General features: G+C 41.5%; 1 protein-coding gene across 2 annotated transcripts in view; it reads right to left on the bottom strand.

The window, feature by feature from the left end:
- The window catches only part of ATP10B (ATPase phospholipid transporting 10B (putative)), a 273,772-nt gene that overhangs the window by 108,977 nt on the left and 141,850 nt on the right, over window positions 1-22,945 (bottom strand). The window contains exons 4-5 of one of the 2 annotated variants that reach the window (XM_005558441.4): window positions 13,705-13,992; window positions 11,967-12,161 (exon numbers count right to left, since the gene is read on the bottom strand). In XM_005558441.4, coding sequence (XP_005558498.3) covers window positions 11,967-12,161; window positions 13,705-13,979 — 470 coding nt within the window. In that variant the 5' untranslated portion in view covers window positions 13,980-13,992. Of the gene's footprint in view, window positions 1-10,723; window positions 11,250-11,966; window positions 12,162-13,704; window positions 13,993-22,945 lie in introns of those variants that run through there. The other variant, XM_073994704.1, reaches the window with a different exon arrangement.

Here is a 22,945-nt window from a genome sequence, read left to right on the forward strand (position 1 = left end):
GTCTTGTCTTCCTCTTTTTTTTCCCCCTCCTTTGGCTTCTATGTCCTACTGGATAATGCCTTTGGGGATGTGGGGTATCAGCTGATTGCTATAATCTCAGCATTCTACCCAGCATTTGAGATTGGATTCAGGGAGAACACCTTGCACTCTGAGAAATCCTGATCGCCAACCTTCCCAGAGCACACAGGTTTTGAAGGTTTTGGTAAATAGTAGTTGGCCAGCATCTGCATACAGAGGCATATCAAAGGCAAGGCCAATACACCTCCATCCATGAACACTGAATCTCATTCTTCCCCTTTGTAATAAAGGACTGCACTGCTTATTCTAGGATGTAGGTTACAAAGGTGCTGGAAGATGGAGTGCCATGGAGAGGAGCTTATGGCATATGTGTTTTTCTGAGTTCTCACTTCTATGAGCTGGGCTGGAGTATTGCCCTGTCAAGTCCTGTCATTAAGTATCAAAGGAGCCACCCACAAGTGGTAAGTCAGACTAGTCTCTCTCTTCTTTACATTACTCGCTGGATCCCAAGGGGTCACTGCTGTACTGGTCATAATTGTCTGTCTTTCCTTTAGACATAATCCTCTCTTCCTTAGGATCGCCTGCAGTGGTGAAGAAATATTCTCAGTCACTTTTGTGGGTTTACCTTCTCGGAGACAGAGATTGCCCAGTTCCAGGAATGCTCTTCTCAAACAGAAGCACACATACCTCCAGGATACCCTGGTAGGCATCTAGGAATAATAAAGCTATGAGATCCATATGACTTTGGGGGCATTCATTAAAAAAAAAATTTAGGGGAAACAGTTTAGTAGATTGGCTGGTAAAAAATTTGAAGAATTTTATTTATAGTAACTAAACTTAGTTATGTTACGGAATCAGAGGCACATTTTGTAGGAATTTTAGGGATTAAAAAATGAGATCAGGGACATTTCCTTCTTGCCCTGGGCCACTTTATGCTGGTCTCTTGAATCTCTAGTGTCCACTTTGTCTCCTCCACTGTCAGGACCATGTCTGCAGAAAAGTCAGGGATGCACACAGCCCAAGGGGGTTCAGTCAGAGGAGGTGATGACTGGCCGAATCCTGCTAATGCAGAAAAGCAGCATGCTCCTGCACTGAGTGAAGCCCAGGGGAGACCAGCAGCTGGCCAGGACCCACTAGCAGAAGTCATGCTCTCATTAATCCAGCCTGTTTGAAACAGCTGCCCCAGGTGGACACATACACACACCCTGGATTGTCCCCCTGCTAGTGGGTCCACACCTGGGAATGACTGCTATTTTAGTTTTATGCGATGTTCACTGCTGTTTAAAAATCAGACAAATCAACATGGCCTGGGACGAAGGCTCCATCTGGAAGATTCTGCCACGAGGAAAATTAAGTAGTGCAGTGCTAAACGGCTTTCCGAGAGGAGATAGGGATTATTAAGAGGATGCCAACTGGATGCCATCGGGGAGCAGGTGAAAGGGAAAACAGAGGGAGGAGAGGATGCTGAAGGCTCCATTTTTCAAGTATCTGGATTTTATTAAAAGAGTTTCAGGCAACTAGTGTAGAGGGGATTTGTCAGAAGTATTAGTTATCTTGCGGAACTTCCCATTCCACATAGGATGATGAGCTGACCTGGGTTGTCCTTCAGGAAGCTCAAATGCCAGCCCAGAATGCTCAGTGCCATGTCGCTAACCCAGGGTGAGAGAGGAATGCCCGAGAGAATGACTGCAGCATAGGGATTGAGAGAGGCTTTGAATCCCGGTTTCCCTGCTTACAACCTGTGTGACCTACAGATCACAATGGGGTTGGGGAGGTGGATTAGAATTGCAGGGCTCAGGGAAGCACCAGAAAGAAACAGCTGAGGCCAGAGAAGCGGCAGGCGTTGGGGGGAAGGGAAGGACCAGGACCCCTGGCTGGGCTAGAAATAGTGGAGGACACATGTAATATTTACCAATCTGAGGATGCCTAGATATATCTGTGGAGAGTTGAGGATTAGGGTGGGAGGACTGAAGTCCTAAGTAAGCAGATTGGAGCTGAATGGCATGTCATTGGGACGTTTTTATTAATGGGACCTCATTCATACCCAGAAGCTAGTGAGGGGTGGAACATTTGGGTTACCTTAATACAGTATAAAGTTCTTTACACCAGGAGGATGTTTGAAGCCTCAGGTCTGGGGATAACCTACTCCTGACCTTTTTGACCATGTGGTGGCAGTAAAGAAAGCAGAACTGCACATAGAATGTCACCAGTGATGGCCATGGAAACACTGTGCTTCAGAAGACATAGAAGTCGCAGGTGCCATCCAGCAAGGTCATAGCCACAGGGTACAATTCTTCAGATTGGGGGTATTCAAGATCATGAATTGTCTCCCAAATGCTCGTCCTTTAACTCCTGCAGATCCAAATGCTGCCTTTCTCTTTTCACTCCTGGGCACTGGACATGATGGTGCACATCTTGTTGCCACACTTCCCTGCATATTAGCATCCTATTTCCTAATTGTCATGTGCATCTTCCATTTTAAAGAATGTAAGAAGCTTGCTAAGAGCTGCAATGATCCTGGGTCTTATATTTCTAGATGCACACAGAGTTGGGTATAGTGTTTAGCACATGGGGGAGTGTTCAGTAAATATCAATTGATTCCGTGTATATTTTTCTTGAATACAGGTAGTGGAAAGGCAGTTTTTCATAACCTTTGGCCATTTTAACATCTATCTTTTTTGTTGTTGTTGTAGATACCCTAGTGGAGACTTCTAATAATGATAAATTAAATTATTAGCTTACATGTATTGAATACCTATAATGAACCCAGCCTTTAACCTCTATTAAAGGTTAGCTGCCTAGTAATGAAATAGCTTTTATTGTTATCGTTATCCCTATTTCATAGATGATGAAACAGGCTCAGAAAGTTATCTAACTTGCATAAGTTCACCTATGTGAACAGGTGTGTCTACAAGGACAGATGAGTGATGGTGGTGGGAGCGACATGGCTCAGCATGATCTCGTGGCTCTGTTTTGGAGTGAGGCAAGAAGCTGATTGAGCCCCAGAAGAAGGTGACATAAACCTAGCAGAGGCTGTGTTGAGAACAGGAGCCTCACCTTTTCCGATTTCCTTAATGGCAAAACAGAGGCCATAAATCCTCACCTGTGGACATACAAATCATGCCTGATGACAAGAGTGCAGAGCATCAGGGATACCTGAATTCTTGTTTTATGACTCTCCCACTCAGTGTGTTTTGGGGACGACCTAAAGCATTCTCTCCTGAAATGACAAGCTGAATTGGCCCAAATGGTTTATGGCCTTCTGTGAGCACAGGGTGAGGCAGTGGGAGTAGCGTGGGCACCTGCAAAATGGATGCTTCAGAAAGGAGCCTGGTTTGTTGGTGCCAAGGGCAGAGCAAAGGCCTGAGGGCTGGATGCAATGATCTGCTGGTCTGTAAGTCCAGCCAATGGCACTTTTCGTAGCCAGGCTTCAAATGATAATGGATGTTTTTCTGTTGTCTGCATTTTTCAGAGTCCTCCCTGAGGCCCATTTTGTTATATTATTAGACCTTGGAGTCAAGTTCTATGGTTAAAGATTTTTTTTTGTCTTCTTTCATGCAGTTCCAAACTCCAGCCAGTGGTCATTCTTTCTTACTCCCCTTGGGTTAAGCTCATGATGACTTCTTCTGCCTATCAAGGCTATCAAACTCTCCTTAGCAATATTTAAGCTAACATTTTATGAGTGGCACAGGATGCCAGGCACAAAGCTAAGCCTTTTAAAAGCAGTAACTCATTTAATACCTGCAGCAACCCCAGAATATAGTTTTAGGGTGAAGATAGGCTTGTGACTGTATTTTGATGCTCAAATAGCCCTGGTAAAGCTTAAATTCTGCCTGGTCAATCAGTTCATCTGCTTTGGGGGTTTCCTTGAGGGCTGTTATTCAGAGGAAATATTAGTGCCAAATTGCAGCTTTATTAACAGCTGTACAAATATGATATTCTAATGTAGAGTCTATGTTAAGAAGTTGAGTTGGACCAAGTGGCTGACGCTATGAGCCAGATGAGGCCATTTACATCCTTTTTCTGAATCAAAATCTTGGTGTGGGTATGTTCAAGTGTGCTGTGGATAGAAAGGAAAGAAAGACGGCTAACACCTAGAGAGGTCTGCTAAATTCAGATTTTAAAATCCTGCCACATAGACTAGCAGGAAAAAATGACAGCGCAAAGCATAGATTTTGCTTTTAAATCATTATAACCCTATGTATCTGTGGCTCAGTGAATGTCCTTGGCTTTTACCAATAAAACTAGCAATTCCACCCTTGTATGTGTAGGACACACAGCAAAAAAGATGAAGGCTCAGGCTGGGGTTGGCATTGAAAAAATTAAGCTTGAGATGGTTGCAAATACAAAAAAAAAAAAAAAAAAAAAAAAAATTACTGGCCAGGCATGGTGGCTCACGCCATAATACCAGCACTTTGGGAGACTGACCGAAGTGGGAGGACCACTTGAGGTCAGGAGTTTGAGATCAGCCTGGTCAATTTGGTGAAACCCCGTCTCTACAAAAAATACAAAAATTAGCCGGACGTGGTGGTGCATGCCTGTAATCCCAGCTACTCAGGTGGCTGAGGCAGGAGAATCCCCAGCCTGGGAGACAGAGGTTGCAGTGAGTCAAGATTGCACCATTGCACTCTAGCCTGGGCTCAAAAAAAACAAAAAAACAAAAAAACAAAACAAAACAAAAAAACAATTACTTAGTACTACTTACAGTGCAGGCACTCAGCTAAACAATTTATAAAGATAATCTCATTGGATCCACGTGACCCTGGGAGTTAGGTGCTAGTATGGGCCCCATTTTATATAGGTTGAAATGGAGGCCCAAGTGATCAAATATCTACATAGGCCACACATTTGGTAAATGGCAGCTCTGAGAAAAGCCCAGGTCCCATGTCTAAGCCCTCCATGCCAAGCATCCAGTAAGGTCATTGCTTTACTTACCCTGCGGCATTGCATTTTGAAGTTTATTTCTATAGCTTCTTTATTTTCAAGCCCTCTTGCATGTCATCTTAACATCTTTTCACAAAATATGCCAGAGAGATATCATGATCACTATTTAAAGAGGAGACACATGGGTCCCCAACTGCTTAAGTGGCTTCATTTAGGTCATGTAGTTAATTAGTGACATAACCAGGATCAGGACCTCTGGCTTCCTCCCTTCTAGGTTTTCCTGAGGACACGGGTGCAAAAGGCAACTCACAGACAAAAGAAAACAGGTTGCAGGCCAGACCAGGCCCTCGGTGCTACACTGTCAGAAAACTGTTTATTGTAGCATCTGCCTGACTTACAGAAGAGAGATGCTCTAAGTCTCGGTAAAAAGTCAGATTAAAAAAAATCTAATCTGTATTATTCTTCCCCTAAGTTTCTATCATTTCTTGGTCCTGGTCTTTCTAATACCAGCAAAAGCCACACATACAACATTTCATTGACACAAGAACAGGCTATGAGCTGAATTATGTTCCCTTTGCCTGGTTAAATGTTGCTCCTCCTTCAGGGCTCTCCTGAAATTTTACCTCTTTACTGAAAGCTTCCCTTGGCCTTGATGGTTCCTGCAGGTGGGTGGGTCACCACATCCTCTGCACTTCTGTGTCCCTTTGCAGGTAGGACATTGTAGCTATTTGTAAGTTCCTCGTGACCCCTAGACTGAGAGTCCTTTGAGGGCACATAAGGTTTGCCATGGCAATGCACACACTAAGTCTTGAATTAATATTTGCTGAACAGATGAATAAGTGAGTGACCAGCTGCTGAAACTGTGGAGGGCTTACGTTTCATTACATTAGGGAACAAAAACCACCCTGGATTCCCTGGGTTCCCATTCCCTGCTCTGTACTGCATGTTTTCTGAATACAAATAAAAATTTACTAAGCTGGATGGAAAAATACAAATCTCTTGCTGGTATGATTTCTAAATTCATTAAACTGAGCCCTGGGAGAAACTAAACTAATACAGTTCTGAAGTTAATCTCTCCTCGAAGTCATTCCATAAATCTGATTAATGGGTCACCTTTAGACCACAAACACAGTTGCTATATTAAAAGAAAATGCTCTAATGGGATTGTAATTCTGTTAACAAGGCTTCTGTTGTTTGCAAAAAGACATTTCCTCACAGCCTAAGTCTAGGCTGGATGATGCATGGGCTTAGGTCATGAGCAAAATTCCAAAGGCTCTACTATTCAATTGCACAAAAATGAAAAAAAAAAAAAAAAAAGCATCAGTTGCTCAAATGTGTAAATCTGAGGTGAAACAAATAAATGGATAGGGCTAGGGCATGAGATGTAATTTCTTATGTTGCTTCCCAGAAAAGAGAATTGTCCTGTTAGATCTTGTATTCTTTTCCTGACATCTGCCATGTGTCCTTGATATGGCAAAAGGATATGTCTTTTGGCATCCATTAGTTAAGATAATAACTAACACTTATCTATTTAATAGCATGTCCTAGCTTCCTCTGCTGGGGTCTTTCATAGAATCAATCCACTTCAGAGGTGGAAAAACTTTAGGGACATATAGTATAGAATGTCCAAAGATGTGTATATTCCTGTTAATATGTGGAAAGCAATTTACAAAGAGTCAAGGCTCAAAAATATTTTAAAGTGATAGTGTTGAGGACATTGAGGTGGCTTCTCCAACATCTGTTCCTCATTCTATTGGAAACTATCTCATTTTTAAAAAAACTTTGGCTTTTACAACTTCCTCGAATGGCCCATAGGCTTTCAGGGAAGCTGACTTCATGCTGGGCTCTGTGGGTGGGGCTGTGGCTCAGGTATTATAACCTAGTTAGTACAATCCCATCTCTTGCCTCTAGGGACCGGTTCAGGGATGAGCATGTGAGGCCGCTGAGATGTGAGGAGGGTCTAGGGAGTAGTAAGCTTCCTTGACCTTCCAAGATGGCTACCAGAAGTATCTTTTTTTCTCTTTTCGTACACGATCACATGTAGATGTGAGGGCTGGAGCTGCTGCAGCCATTTCATTGCCATGAGAGAAGTCTGCCTGAGAGTTAAGATGATGCTGAGGAGGGCTGAATGAAAAGGACTGGTGAGAGATGGATCTAGGATGCTGACTGAACCATGCTGATCGCCCTTCCACCTCAGGACATTTGTAGTGACTTAAGCCAAGGAAGTCTCTTCGTTGTTTAAACCTGTTAAAATGGAAGTTTCTCCTACTGTGGCAAAGAACATCTCAACTGACAGACAGCTGGGTTAAACAAAACTGATAGGCTACTTACTGAGGGTCATCCTAGAACCTTTATTCTATTAATGGGTAAATTTATTTGGCTATGGGTTCTGTTCTTTCTTAGTGCATCTCACAGGACAAGATCTAGTCTGACTCTCAAATTTTGCAAAAGTGGAAACTGAGGTCTATATGTTTGAATGACTTTCCTAAGCTATTACTAGTCTGAGATCTGGGCCTAGACTACAGGCCTCTGCCTCCCAGGCCTGCATTCTTAACTCAAGGTCATACCTTCTCTCTGGCCCTTGAGGATGAACTTCAAAAGAAGAACCTACAGCCAGAAGTGATGGCGTGTCTGCAATCCCACCTACTTGGGAGTTTAAAGCAAGAGGACAGCTCGAGCCAAGTTCTAGACCAGCCTGGGCAATGTACTAAGACCCCTGCCCCTACCGCCCATCTCAAAAAAGCACCAACAAGAAAAGAACCTTATTATTCTTTTGCAGAGACTCCAGATTTATAGAATATTTTGAAGCAAAGTTTGCAAGTTTTTGGGCTCATAAGCAAAATAGAACTTCAGGTTCAAAAAAATAGGTCTGAAGTGTTTGAAAAAATTACGTCAGTTACAAAGTAATATAAAACCAGTTAAAAGTCAGGTTATTTCAAATAAAAATATTAATTTTCAGCTGCCCTAATAAAGCTCAATCTGGCAACACTAGGCCTATACTTCTACATAATAACAATTAGCAGGAGCTAAGTGACCAGCTCTGTCTCCTGGGATAAATGCATGGCCTCTCCACTTTGCCATATTCACCACCATTCCCTATTGCCTCCTAACACTGATACCAAGTGTCATTGGCCATTTATCAGTCCAAGAGTAATATTGCTTTTTAGAAGCTATTCAGTCAATTTAATTACCTCTCTGGTCCCTGTGGCCAATTATTTTTATATACTTGAAAAAGTAAAAATTCCCAAACTTAGATATTAAAAAATATTTCCAAAGCCCAGTAAATTTAAAGCAACACTGCATTAATCAAAGATGAACAGGTTTCTTTGCTGTGTCTTTCCTTAGTCCTTCATGGGCTATGGGTGATTGGAGGAGGGCCAGCATATGTAATTTGGCCATGCACATATTTTTTCAGAGACTATTTCTTTGTCACTGTTATTCCACTGAAAACACTTTGGGAAATACTGCTATGAAAGCTTCATGCTCCTCCCTACCAGTGAGCTGGTGGACTAATGTTTCTTTTTTCTAGATTGTTATCATCTCGGTTTCCCAATGTTCCCTGGAGGCTCTTTTGGAAACAGAACAACAGCAGCCTGGCCTAGGTCTAGCCAGCTCCCAGCAGAGGTGAGTCTGTAGTCTAATCCATACAGATTATTTCCAAGAACCAGGCCATGATTCTTTGATATTCTGGCAAAGTGAGAACAGGACCAGGCTCACTGCAGCCCACGTGCATTCCTTCCTGACGGCCCAGCTTCCTGGCTCCCCACTGTGTATATTCCATGGAAGAAAACAAGAGAGTAAGGTGGAAAACAAAAAGTGACCGTGGATTGGTGCCAAAAGAAAAACAATGCTTTCTCGGCCAGGTGCAGTGGCTCACAGCTGTAATCCCAACATTTTGGGAGGCCGAGGCAGGCAGATCACGAAGTCAGGAGATAGGGACCATCCTGGCTAACACAGTGAAACCCTGTCTCTACTAAAAATACAAAAGATTAGCCAGGCGTGGTGGTGGGCGCCTGTAGTCCCAGCTACTCGGGAGGCTGAGGCAGGAGAATGGCGGAACTTGGGAGGTGGAGCTTGCAGTGAGCCGAGATGGTGCCACTGCACTCCAGACCAAGACTCTGTCAAAAGAAAGAGAGAAAGAGAGAAAGAGAGAAAAAAAGAAAGAAAGAAAGAAAGAAAGAAAGAAAGAAAGAAAGAAAGAAAGAAAGAAAGGCAGACAGACAATGCTTTCTCAAAAACAGCCTCTTCAAAGAAAAGCATCACACCCCAGCAGTGATTTCATCCTCTCTTTATAATTTTCATATTCAAAGGTGAGGAACGACTAAATCTTAACTCTGGCTGTCTAGTGTGCTTACAACATTCAAGACAATTAGATCTAGCTGGGGAAAAGATTACCCTTCAGATAAATTTTTGTAAACGTGCAACTGTGTCCCTCCAAGCAAAGAGACGAGAAGCTCATTTGCTGCTGAGGGATGAACATGGAGTTTCTTGCGGGGGTTGATGATATTGGTAAATACCATCTAAAGTCATTGCATTAGATACTCATCTTGGAGGTTTCCCCTGGCTACCATTTTCCAAGTGGAGTTTGGCTCATAAACCCTTTCAGCAGCCAGCTCCAAGCTGGCCACCTTTCAGTCCCCTGGAGAAGAGAACCCCTCCTTAGAAGTAAGCAGGGCCTAAATGGCTGGAGTACATACCTTGAAGCAAGCCTCTTTCATTTTAACAAGGACCAGAGCCAATGCGGAATGTCTGCTGAACTGGGGTGAAGAGTAAGAGGGAATGAGACTGCCTAGGGTACTGCTTGTGAGACATGGATATTTTCCTTGTTCAGCAACAAGTCAAGCTCTTACTTGCTAGAGACTCGATCATCTTAGGCTGCCAACTGCTAGCTCTGAAGGTGCTTTGTATCTCTAGTCTCTTTGTAAGCCCAGACTCAACTCCCTTGCTTCTTTTAGGACTATGTGGGTTGTCACAAAGTTGAGACACACTCTAACTCTGTCTTCTTTCCTTGCCAAGTGAAAACATGTCCTATCCTGACAACCTAATTTAGTCATTTGCTCAATGGAACCTTTGTAGAACAATGACATGTATAAAATGACATTAAATGAATGTCTAATGACATCAGATAATCCAGTCATCCTAGAGTTTATTTCTTCAGATTTCAACTCACCCTAAATAATTAATATTGCATCTGTGTGCTTAATAATATGAGCACTTACATAAGTTAAAACAAGGTTTCTCAACTTCAGGACAGGTGGTGTGCAGTCTTTGCTTTGGTTGAGACAACATCGAAGATAACTCTCAAAAACAGTTAGTGATGAAGGAAATATTGGGTTTTACATTCTAAAAATAATGCAATTTCAGCTTGCATTTACTGAGCATTTGTTGTATATCAGATATAGTGTTAAGCATTTTCTAATAATTATCTCCTGCAACTCTCACAACCACCTCAGGAACGGTTCAAATTTTATGAATTACAAAATTCCCTCCCGGTGTCCTCAACCAGCTTTAAATGTGCTCATGGCCACACACTGGGTTAAGAAGAGATGAGAATATATGCAAAACTCTTAAATGTTAGACACATTTGAAACAGCGAGAAAATGCTACATAATGAAGACCTCCTAATTTTAAAAGACTGACTCAATCCTCCTTTTGTTTTGGATTGCAGACTATAATCCTCACTGTAGAGAACTGAACAGCTTCCCTGAAATAAAATAATGTATTTCCCTACTCCATCTCTTCTACAAACAGTAACTGCAGTGGTAGCAGCCACAGAAAGATCAGGCTGGGCCCAAGACTTCCCCGGAGTTTTTTGCTTTACCTGCTGTAGATGAGGCACTCTCGGTTATTGATGACTTTATCCGATTTGTACCTCCGGAGGTCTTCCCAAGCGTCCTTGATGGCAGTGACTGCCAGGATCACACAGACTGGTATCAGGTTAACCTCAGGCTGGAAAGCATTGACCACAGGGAAAAAATTCAGAATCGCAATGCCCACAAAATAGAGATTGGCAAACCGGTGCAGCTGCTCAAAAATGTTCTTGGGGACGAAGGACAACACGGTGTACTTGCTGGTCTTGATTTGATTCCCACGATGATGTCTGTTGGGGTTCTCTTTGTGAGACCATCCTTCGAAGGGCAGGTTAGAGACCACCACTCGTTTCTTGTCCTCTTTTCTTTTCCACCTTTTCCTCCCTTCCTTTTTCATCTCTGCTCAATGTTGTCTTTTTAATTTTCATAATTTAATTTTCATCTTTTGCTTGCCTTCTCTGCTGAAAATTTTTCTCTCTTCTTTCAGAAGGATACTAAAAACGAAAAGCCAGGCTGCGAACCCCAGGGGAGAAACATGAGGAGGAAAGAGCCTGCAGAGAACAGGTGTGTATCCACCAAGCCACTTCCTTCTACTTGTTTGAGACTCCACCTGTTGGAATGTAGACGTCATCCACAGGTGTCTTCCTTTTCCACCCTGGGCAGCCAAGAACAGGTGTACCAACTCTGGGTCCTAAAACCTACCAGGTTCTAAAAGCAAGAATTTCAACCCAAGCAACTGAGGCTTTAAAATGGCAGACATTTTCTTGGTTTGGGAGACACTGCTTGACATCCTCCAAAGAGTTTCTCCTGAACTTAGTCTCCCAAGATAATCCAGCCATCCTAGAGTTTAATTCTTAAGCTTCCAACTCACCTTTAATAATACTGCATCTGTGTGCTTAATAATATAAGTGCTTATACAAATTAAACAAGTTTTCTCAGCCTCAGCACTATTGACATTTTGATACGATAATAATTCTTCCCCAGGGCTGTCCTTTGTATCATAAGATATTTAGCAGCACCCCCGGATTTCACCCACTAGATGTCAGTAGTACCCCCCACTCCCAGTATGACAACCAAAAGTGTCTTCAGACATTACTAAATACTCACTAGGGGTCTAAATCACCCCCACTTGAGAATCAGTGAGTTAAATAATTTAGAAAAATAAAATGGAAGAAAAGAGACTCATCCTGAGGCTATGCTGATGAGTTTGCATAACCCATTTGCAAGAAAGAACACAGGGATGGTTTCTCTTACCTTTCATAAATTCTAATGTTGGAGCAGTTTATTGCTTTATCAAAGCGGTGTCTCTTGAAGTCCTCCATGCCATCTTTGATCATGATGACGAACAGGACAATGGCCAGTGGTAACATGGTGATTTCTCTGTGGAAGACTTCCATGGAAGGCATCCAGTTCAAAATCACCAGGAACAGGAAATAGAGGTTAGCCCATCTGGAGGGGCAAGCGAAGTGTGAGTAAACACTATGGAGAAGAAAAATGTACTTTCTCCCCCATTTCTTCCCTACTGTTTGGCCTTGATCAACTAAACATTCTCCTTCAGTGTCACCTCCAACATTATGGTAATGGCTTTGAAGCCAAACCCATCTAGATTTACTTATTATTTCCATAGATTATTGGGGTGGTGTTTGGTTACATGAATAAGTTCTTTAGTGGTGATTTGTGAGATTTTGGTGCACCCATCACCCGAGCAGTATACACTGCACCTAATTTGTAGTCTTTTATTCCTCTCCCCTCCTCACCCTTTCCCCCTAAGTTCCCAAAGTTCGTTTTGTCATTCTTATGGATGAGACTGGAGATGATTATTCTCAGGAATGGAAAACCATCTAGTTTTAAATTCTGTTCCTGTTATTTACTAGTTGTGTGATTTTTTTGAGCTTATTTCCTCTTGCACAAAATGGGGATAGTATTATCGACTTTAAAGGGGTCCTATAAATATTACATGATATATAATTTTTGCATGATACACAGTAGAGGGCTCTGGAGCATAGTAATACACAGTAGAGGGCTCTGGAGCATAGTAGTTGCTCAGTAAATGGTCATTTATAATAATAATTACAATATTGAGGATGATATATAAGCACATAACTTTTAATTTAAAATGATCTCATACATTATCTCAAAAGAGTTGCTGATGTCTTCAAGTTTTCCACGTGTATCTTGCTCTCTCTTGCCACAGTGCCTTGGCATGTGCAGGTCTGTCCGCAGGTCTTCTGCTGACTTCTGTCTGTCCCTTTTCACTCAGGTAATGCTGTCTCTCTTTCATGTTATACTTCAATTCCCCGACTTCCTTAACTAGGCCAAGATTTCCTTATTATTCACTATAGTAGCACCATATACCTCTCCTTGGAAGTATCTATTCTACTTACAACTTTACATCAATTTATATAATTAAAAAACTAATGACTGTCTCTTTTACTAGACAATATATTCAATAAGGACAGTTTCTCTCTGCCTCTCTATTGTTTTATGTATCTCTAGCTCCCAGCTCACGGCTTGAGACAGAGTAGAACCTGACAAATATTTGTTGAATTAAAGAATGAACCACAAAAACTTCTTAAGATAAATGTATTTGGATATTAAAGGTAAGGTGGCCCCCAGAGGGTAGTATCTCTGAGTTTATCTAAGTGGTAAATACTTGTTTAAAATATGTATTGTTGGCCGGGTGTGGTGGCTCACTCCTGTAATTCCAGCACTTTGGGAGGTTGCAGCAAGCAAATCCCCGGAGCCCAGGAGTTACAGACCAGCTTGGGCAACGTGGCAAAACCCCGTATCTACATAAAAGTACAAAAATTTGCCGGGCATGGTGGTGCTCACCTGTGGTCCCAGCTATTTGGGAGGCTGAGGTGGGAGATTCACTTGAACCCAGGAGGTGGAGGTTGCAGTGAGCCGAGATTGCACCACTGCACTCCAGCCTTGGGAACAGAATGAGACTCTTTCTCTAAAAAGAGTATTGTTCAGATAAGTGGATCTGTACCTATGAAATTGCTCAAAGAGGTTCCGGGGCAGGAAGGTGAAGAGGGTGTATTTGGTTGTGCAGGTTCTGTTGCCGGGATATCTCCTGGAGACCTCTTCCCAATCTTGATGGAATATACTGTTGTTGGGGAACACGATCCGCTGCTGTGTCAAGTTGTAGCTCTGTCTCCCTTTCTCCGGAGAGAGCAGCGGTGTGGTTTCTGATGGACAATCGGGGAAGCCATCTCTGACTCTCCACTGCCACCGATGCCACGATGAGTCCACTGAGAGGGCCATTTCCAGCAGCAGGCTAGGGTGTGAAAACAGACACAGGAGGAACTATGTTTAGGAGAAACATGCAGCATGTTGGCCTGTTCACTTCTCCCCCAACCACGCAGGGTAGACACTGAAAGTAGCCTCAGCCCACACTTTCACCTACTTCTTTGTAACTAAAGGTCACTAGATCCTGACCATTTGCTTCCCTGCTGTTCCTAAAGATAGGATTTCTGACATTAGAATCATAAGGATTTTAAGACTGAGTTTCTGATGTTAGAATCCCTATGTTCTAGGGTGACACGCTAAACAAATAATCACATAAATAACATGCTCCTAACACTGGGATATGTGCCATGGAAGCATTGAAGTGGGTGGGACATGCTGTTGGTCTAGTTGGGGCTGTCAGGGATAGCTAAAGTGTGGCTTGCTGGGCTAAGACCCTGCAGGTCAGAAGTCTAGCTCTGGTTCAGTCCCAGTAGGGAACTGTCCCTTCACCATCAGCTGATCTCCAGCTTCCTCACTGTGAAATGAGGAACACTGTTCTTACTATAGATTTTCCACAAGATTTTTCTGAGGAACAAATTGGATAGTACAGAAAAATATATTGGGACACATCCTGAGACAAAGGAAAAGGTACCTATTCTTTAGGTTTTCTTTGGCGCTAGCATTTTCTGATACTGATGACATTTTGCAGAAACTCACCTGTGGCTGGGACCTCAAAGGAGAGTGATAAGTAGAATAGATGGGACAGGTTCTTTCCTAGGAAATTTGTCCATAAGGTGACTGGGCTGTGCTACTGTCCACTCAACTGGCTTTTCTTAATCTAGATGGCTGGGGGTGGGGATAGGGGATCCCTTCCTTTCTCTCCACTCCCTTTGGTGGTTTCTGAAACTAAGTACTTGATCAAGCAGATGATCTGCCCAGGTGGCAAAGAAATGCTGCTTTATAGCACATCAAAAATCTTGTCCACCACCATCAAGTCAGCTTCATCCCTGGTATGCAAGACTGGTTCAACATACACAAATCAATAAATGTAATTCATCGCATAAACAGAAACCATTACAAAAAACACATGATTACCTCAATAGATGCAGAAAAGGCCTCTGATAAAATTCAACACTCCTTCATGCTAAAAATTCTCAATAAACTGGGTAGTGATGGAAAGTATCTCAAATAATAAGAGCCATTTATGACAAACCCACAGTCAATATCATACTGAATGGGAAAAAGCTGGAAGCATTCCCTTTGGAAACCAGCATAAGACAAGGATGCCCTCTCTTACCAGTCCTATTCAACATAGTGTTGGAAGTTCTGGCCAGGGCAATCAGGAAAGAGAAAGAAATAAAGGGTATTCAAATAGGAAGAGATAAAGTCAAATTTTCTCTGTTTGCAGATGACATGATTGTATATTTAGAAAACCCCATCATCTCAGCCCCACATCTCCTTAAGCTGCTAAGCAACTTCAGCAAAGTCTCAGGATACAAAATCAGTGTGCAAAAATCACAAGCATTCCTATAAGCAATAATAGACAAACAGAGAGCCAAATCATGAATGAACTCCCCTTCACAAATGCTACAAAGAAAATAAAATACCTAGGAATACAACTTACAAGGGATGTGAAGGACTGCTTCAAGGAGAACTACAAACCACTGCTCAAGGAAATAAGAGAGGACACACACAAATGGAAAAACATTCCATGCTCATGGATAGGAAAAATCAATATCGTGAAAATGGCCATACTCCCCAAAGTAATTTATAGACTCAATGCTATACCCATCAAGCAACCATTGACTTTCTTCACAGAATTAAAAAAAAACTACTTTATATTTCATATGGAACCAAAAAATTAGGATTGTCTTGGCCTGTATAGCCAAGACAATCCTAAGCAAAAAGGACAAAGCTGGAGGCATCATGCTCTCTGACTTCAAACTATACTACAAGGCTACAGTAACCACAACAGCATGGTACTGGTACCAAAACAGATATGTAGACCAGTGGAACAGAACAGAGGCCTCAGAAATAATGCCACACAGCTATAACCATCTGATCTTTGACAAACCTGACAAAAACAAGAAATGGGGAAAGGATTCCCTATTTAATAAATGGTGTTGGGAAAGTTGGCTAGCCATATGCAGAAAACTGAAACTGGACCCCTTCCTTACACCTTATACAAAAATTAACTCAAGATGGATTAAAGATTTAAAGGTAAGACCTAAAAGCGTAAAAACCCCAGAACACCTAGGCAAAGCCATTCAGGACATAGGCATGGGCAAAGACTTCATAACTATAACACCAAAAGCAATGGCAACAAAAGCCAAAATTGACAAATGGGATCTAATTAAACTAAAGAGCTTCTGCACAGCAAAAGAAACTATCATCAGAGTGAACAGGAAACCTACAGAATGGGAGAAAATTTTTGCAATCTATCCATCTGACAAAGGGCTAATATCCAGAATCTACAAAGAATTTAAACAAATTTCCAAGAAAAAAACCAACAACACCATCAAAAAGTGGGTGAAGGATATGAACAGATACTTCTCAAAAGACGACATTTATGCAGCCAACAAACATATTAAAAAAAGCTCATCATCACTGGTCGTTAGAGAAATGCAAATCAAAACCACAATGAGATACCTTCTCACACCAGTTAGGATAGTGATGATTAAAAAGTCAGGAAACAACAGATACTGGAGAGGATATGGAGTAATAGGAATGCTTTTACACTGTTGGTAGGAGTGTAAATTAGTTCAGCCATTGTGGAAGACAGTGTGGTGATTTCTCAGGGATCTAGAACCAGAAGAACCATTTGACCCAGCAATCCCATTACTGGGGATATAACCAAAGGATTATAAATCATTCTACTGCAAAGACACATGCACACGTATGTTTATTGCAGCACTGTTCACAATAGCAAAGACTTGGAACCAACCCAAATGCCCATTAATGATCGACTGGATAAAGAAAATGTGGCACATATACAGCATGGAATATTATGCAGCCATAAAAAAGGATGAGTCCTTTGAAGGGACATGGATGAAGCTGGAAACCATAATTCTCAGCAAGCCAACACAGGAACAGAAAACCAAACACCGCATGTTCTCACTCATAAGTGGGAGTTGCACTATGAGAACACATGGACACAGGGAGGGGAACATCACACACCGGGGCCTGTTGTGGGGTGGGGGGCTAGGGGAGGGATAGCATTAGGATAAATACCTAATATAGATGACGGGTTAATGGGTGCAGAAAACTACCATGGCACAGGTACACTTACGTAACAAACCTGCACATTCTGCACATATATCCCAGAACTTCAAGTATAATGATGATGAAAAAAAATGCTGCTTTACCTAGAAGTTTCCAGTTTCTGAACTCTTTTAAATAAAGCCAACAAGCAAACTCTCACGGTTCTTTTTGGCCAAATTTTTCTTAAAGACTCAGACGGAAATTATTCAAAGATACATTTTATAAAGTTAGAAGTCGTATATAATAGTCCTTCTCATGTAGTAGGCTCATAGGATAATTTTCTTTTGAATAAGTGGATGAGTGAATGTCAAGTACTATTAATCTTACAGTGAATTACCCGGCCTGTCATGGTAAATATGATCGCTTAGGAAAAGTTTTATTTCTAGTTTAAATGGTAATATTTTACTTTCCTCATGCCCATATGATCTGACCCTCATCATAATTCTCCTCATAGCTTTCATCAGTCCAACTGATTTTCAATCCACAGACCCCAAGGCTGCAGGAAGCTCTTCAGAGACTAAGTAAGCCCTTGTAGCAATCATGAAAAGGTAAATGTAATTACGGATGCCTATCATAATGTGACCAAAAGCAATATTATGACATTTAGCAAGCTGGAAATAATATTGTGTATTTTCTTTGTTATTATAAAAAATGCACCAGCCAGGCACAGTGGCTCACACCTGTAATCCCAGAACTTTGGGAGGCCGAGTCAGGCGCATACCGAGGTCGGGAGACTATCCTGGCTAATACGGTGAAACCCCGTCTCTAATAAAAATCCAAAAAATTAGCCGGGCATGGTGGCAGGCGCCTGTAGTCCCAGCTACTTGAGAGGCTGAGGCAGGAGAATGGCGTGAACCTGGGAGGCGGAGCTTGCAGTGAGCCAAGATCGTGCCACTGCACTCCAGCCTGGGCGACAGAGTGAGACTCCATCAAAACACACACACACACACACACACACACACACTTTCATGGATTTCTTTTTTACTGCAAAGGAAAAGGAAATGAAAAGATCATGAATAGCGCTGAAAATGCAAATGAGAAATCTTGCATTGGTGAATGCCATCCATATCAGACTTCTCTCACTATTAGGTAGTAAGATCTTCTTAAATCAAGAGATTGGATTGATGTGGGAAATGTAGTTATTTTCGGTGGGGCAGGATTAAAAGTCCATTTATCATAAGAATAGTCTTTATTTTTTTTTAAGCATGTAAAATGAACTTCCTTAAAAATAAAGCAGATATAACTTGAATGTCAAATTGGTGAATGAAAGTTTGATGAGAAACTAAATATTTATATAATTTCAAAGTATCCTCCCCCAATATTATTCATTATAATGATAAAAAGAATCACTTTTTAGTGGAGAAGTGTGGCAGACACCACCTTACAACAGAGATCAAAGCAAGTGTTGAAGCTGTCCTCACAGGGTTAACAAGAATTCTGGACAGAAATAGAGTTATAACTAAGCATTAATCAGGTTGCACTTTGACCTACTTCCTTGTAACTGAAAGTCACTAGATCTAGACCATTTGCTTCCCCATTGCTCCTAAAGATAGGATTTCTGACATTAGAGTCATAAGGGTTTTAAGATTGAGTTTCTGATGTTAGAATCGTAAGGCTTTTAATAATTGCTGAAGATGTTTTTCAGATCCTGAAGTCCAGTGAAACAACTGACGTCAACCCATTTGAGGACCCCACATAGGAACAGAATCAGCATGAGGACGAGGACACAGTTTCTTCATCTCTCTGTCCTATGATTTCACCCTGCACTCTTTGACCAATCAACAATCTTCACACTTCTGCCTGTTCTAAACTCGTATAAACTTTAGCCCCAAACTCCTCAGAGATGGACTTGAGGTTTCCTCCCATCTCTTCATTTGACAGCCCTCCAGTTAAATCTCTTTCTCCTGCAACTTGACATCTTGGCATATTGATTTGCTGCACATATTGGGTGCTGGACCTATTATGGTTATAGTATCACAAATAATGGGATACAATGACATCTCTTGCCTCCTGACATGATGTATTGAGAACACGAGTTTCCCCTCTGGTAGAAACATTAAGAAACCTCAAATTGGGGAGCTATTCTATAAAACTACTGGCCTGCGTTTTTCAAGTGTAAATGGTCAAAAAAGGGGCAAAATAACTGTTTATGATTAAAATAAAAATAAAAACTAAATGTAATGCATAATTCTGGGTTGAATCCTATACTAGAGGAAGATAAAATAGATATAAGGGGCATTCTTGGACAATGGGCGAAATTTGAATGTGAACTACAGTTAGGTGATAGCATTTTAACAATCTCAAATTTCCTGATTTTGATAATTATATGGTGGCTATATATAAAAACACTCTTGTTTTTAGGAAATTTACCCCAGAGTATTTAGAGGTAAAGGGTAAGACGTCTCCATGGGTCAGAAAAAATGTATATGCTTGTGTGTGTGTATATATGTGTATGTGTACATATGTGCACACGTGTGCACGCACACACACACACACATACACACAGTGGTATAGTCAGGGGAGGGCTCGTGGGAAAAGGAACATTTATTTAAAGTTACCTGAAGAAACGTAGGAGTTAGCTAGGTAGGGAGGTTGGGGAAGAGTGCTCCAGGTAGAAGAATGAGTTCCAGAAACGGGAGGAAGTTCATGAGGTGTTCCACAGAGCAGTGGTCTTCAACCTTTTTGGCACCAGATACTGGTTTCATGGAAGACAATTTTTCCATGGACAGTGGTTGGGGGATAGTTTTGGGATGAAACTGTTCCACCTCAGATTATCAGGCATTCATTAAATTCTCATGAGGGCGTGACCTAGATCCCTTGCACGCACAATTCACGATAGGGTTGCCTTCCTATACGAATTTCATGTCTCCACTGATCTGACAGCAGGCAGAGCTCGCCTGCCACTTACCTCCTGCTGTGCGGACTGGTTCCTTACAGGCATGGACTGCTATGGGCCCGTGGCTCAGGGACTGGGGACTCCTGGTGTAGAGTACATGGAACGGGAGACAAAGAGTGGCGAAAGTTGAGGCTGGAGAGACAGCGCAGGGTCAGATGGCTGCTGAGGCTGTTATGCTGAGGGCAAGAGAGAGTCTGAAGAGTGCCAGGGAAATGACACATTGTGAGTGCAGATTCCAAGCGTCATTCTGGCAGAAGCATGTAATGGTGGGCTGGAGGGACGGAGACTGGGGGCAGAGGCAGCTCTTTGACCGACTGCCCCTTCCCCTCCAAATAAAGTATTTCTTCCTGAGAGTGGAACAGGAAACAAAGAGGGATTGTATAACCCCATTATCTGAGGTGTGGTTTATTGCTGCTTGCAGAAAGCTTAGGGTGGGGCATGCCTGAAGAACTCCCTAAGTTGTAAAACCTTTGTCTCATTCTAGATTTTTGAAATGGCACTTCCCACTAGAAATAACTTGAGGATTACCTAATTTTGCTAATTTATACTCAGATCACGACTTGAAGTGATAATCCTCTCAAGCACCAGCCTTATTCTCTTCTGGGCACAATGTCATCTAGATGATAGAAGGACAATCCTATATGGGGGAACTTTAGCCTAATAAGCTGGGCTAACTTCAGTTTTTTGAGGAATTCTGTTTCTCTCTCCCAAACTTTCTCCACCTTACCTGGCTCATATTTCCAATTGACTCTAGTTCCTTTCTGTTTCATTTTAATGAGCCCAAATAAACCCCACCTCTAGCAAGTTTCATTTTCATTGTTAGGGGATAAATCAACTAGTCATTCATTGAATCAACAAATACTTATTGAATCCTTGTTTATTATATACCAGGTGAAAAAACCTACCCATACATCCCTTTCTGCCTGAGCTTACATTAGGTGGCTGAGAGATTTTAAACACACACTTTTAGAAATAAATATATATTCACCAACCAGGAAAAGTGCCACTGTCAAAAGACAAAATCACAACAGGTTTAAAGATCTTAATTAACTTTATTTTTGGTTCTAAAATTGGGCAGCACTTCATTTCATAAAATATAATCAGCATTCCAATGAGCTGAACAGAGGAGATTGGCTTTATAGAAAGGGCTGAAGAAAGCAGAAACACAAAACAAAAATGAATTCGTCATTTCAAAATTAGTTTCCTTGTAAGGCAGGAACAGGAAACAGAACAATAGAAAAATAACCGACTGGTTAACATCAGGTTATTTTTTTTGTGAGGATTAAAGGCAGGGGCAACTTCCTTTTCATACCAATTGAAACTGACCTATTTGGGAAATTATGTCTCTCTCTTGATTTCTCTGAAGGTGGATAACAATTTAGTTTCAGTTCAGTGAAAGTGACTCCACTTTAATTTTTAGTCTGGTCTGTTGGGGCCTAGCTTTGTCCAAAACAATGGCCTCCTATACTTTTTATTTAATACCATGAAAGAGAGCAGGGTGCAGTGACCACATTACAGAGGGATGGGACCTTGTCTCCCAAGAGGTGGGGCTTGAACTGAGATCAGGGAATGAGTGAGAGGTGGCTGAATGGAGTACTATTGTGTGTATATGTGGGTGAGTGTGTGTGTGTGTGTGTGTGTGTGTGTGTGCGTGCGCTGTGTTTCTGTAAGTAAGCATCCTAGGAAGACAAAGCCATATTTGCAAGTCTTCTGTGGCTACAGCAAAAGTGTTGACTTCAAGAATGGAGAGAAGACCCAAGTAGGCTAAAAAGCAGAAATAAGTCTTTACTTCAGAATTATTTTTCCTCCATGCCCAGTTCTCTAAAAAGTGTATCAGTGGGTTAGGACTATGGGAGAAAAAATCTATAAAATTAAGTCTAATCTATACTTAGATTCTTGATAAATAATATAAAACTCTGATATTAGAATGAATTAGAATTTAAGAAACTTTGGCCTTCAGTTAACCGTAGGAGTTTTTAAACCACTCTACCCTGAGGGCAAAATGTATAAATCTCAGGAAAAAAAAAAGATTTCCTATTAGACATCTAATTAGCAAACAATAACCAAAGAAGAAGAAATAGTCTGGAGTTAGAAGATCTTCAAATCAATAATTATATCAGTTTTTCACGAATTATAATCATTCTTGAATCATCTTCTCAATTTTTAACACACTCAAATAGCATTTTTATTAAATGCAATATATTTTACTTTAGGTGAACTCACTTCTCAAAAGCTTCAATTTTTTTGTTTTTGTTTGTTTTTTTTTTTTTTTTTTTTGAGATAGAGTCTCACTCTGTCACCCAGGCTGGAGTGCAACGGCAAGATCTTGGCTCACTGCAACCTCTGCCTCCCAGGTTCAAGTGATTCCCCTGCCTCAGCCTCCTGAGTAGCTGGGATTACAGGCACCTGCCATCATGCCCGGCTAATTTTTTGTATTTTTTTGTAGAGACAGGGTTTCATATTTTGGCCAGGCTGGTCTTAAACTCCTGACCTCAGGTGATCCACCCACCTCGGTCTCCCAAAGTGCTGGGATTACAGGCGTGAGCCACCATGCCTGGCCAAAAACTTCAGTATTAACTTTGGCTTTGAGCTAAACCTTAATACCAAAATGAAGTGGTTTGACAGTATTGATTTTTTTTTAATAGGCACTGACAGGAACTACTTTTATTAAAATAAAAATTGTTGATCCCTTATGACAACATTGGCCTACACCTGTATGTCTCTATTTGCTCTTCTGGGAACCAGGTTCAGAAACATCACCACTCGCCGAGAAAGGATCAGTCATTTCCATTATTTGTGGTTTACCTACTAACACAGGAAAGGCTGCTAACATGGTTTTCAAGTT

This window comes from Macaca fascicularis, chromosome 6, assembly GCF_037993035.2.
Source record: "Macaca fascicularis isolate 582-1 chromosome 6, T2T-MFA8v1.1".
Lineage (NCBI taxonomy): Eukaryota > Metazoa > Chordata > Mammalia > Primates > Cercopithecidae > Macaca > Macaca fascicularis.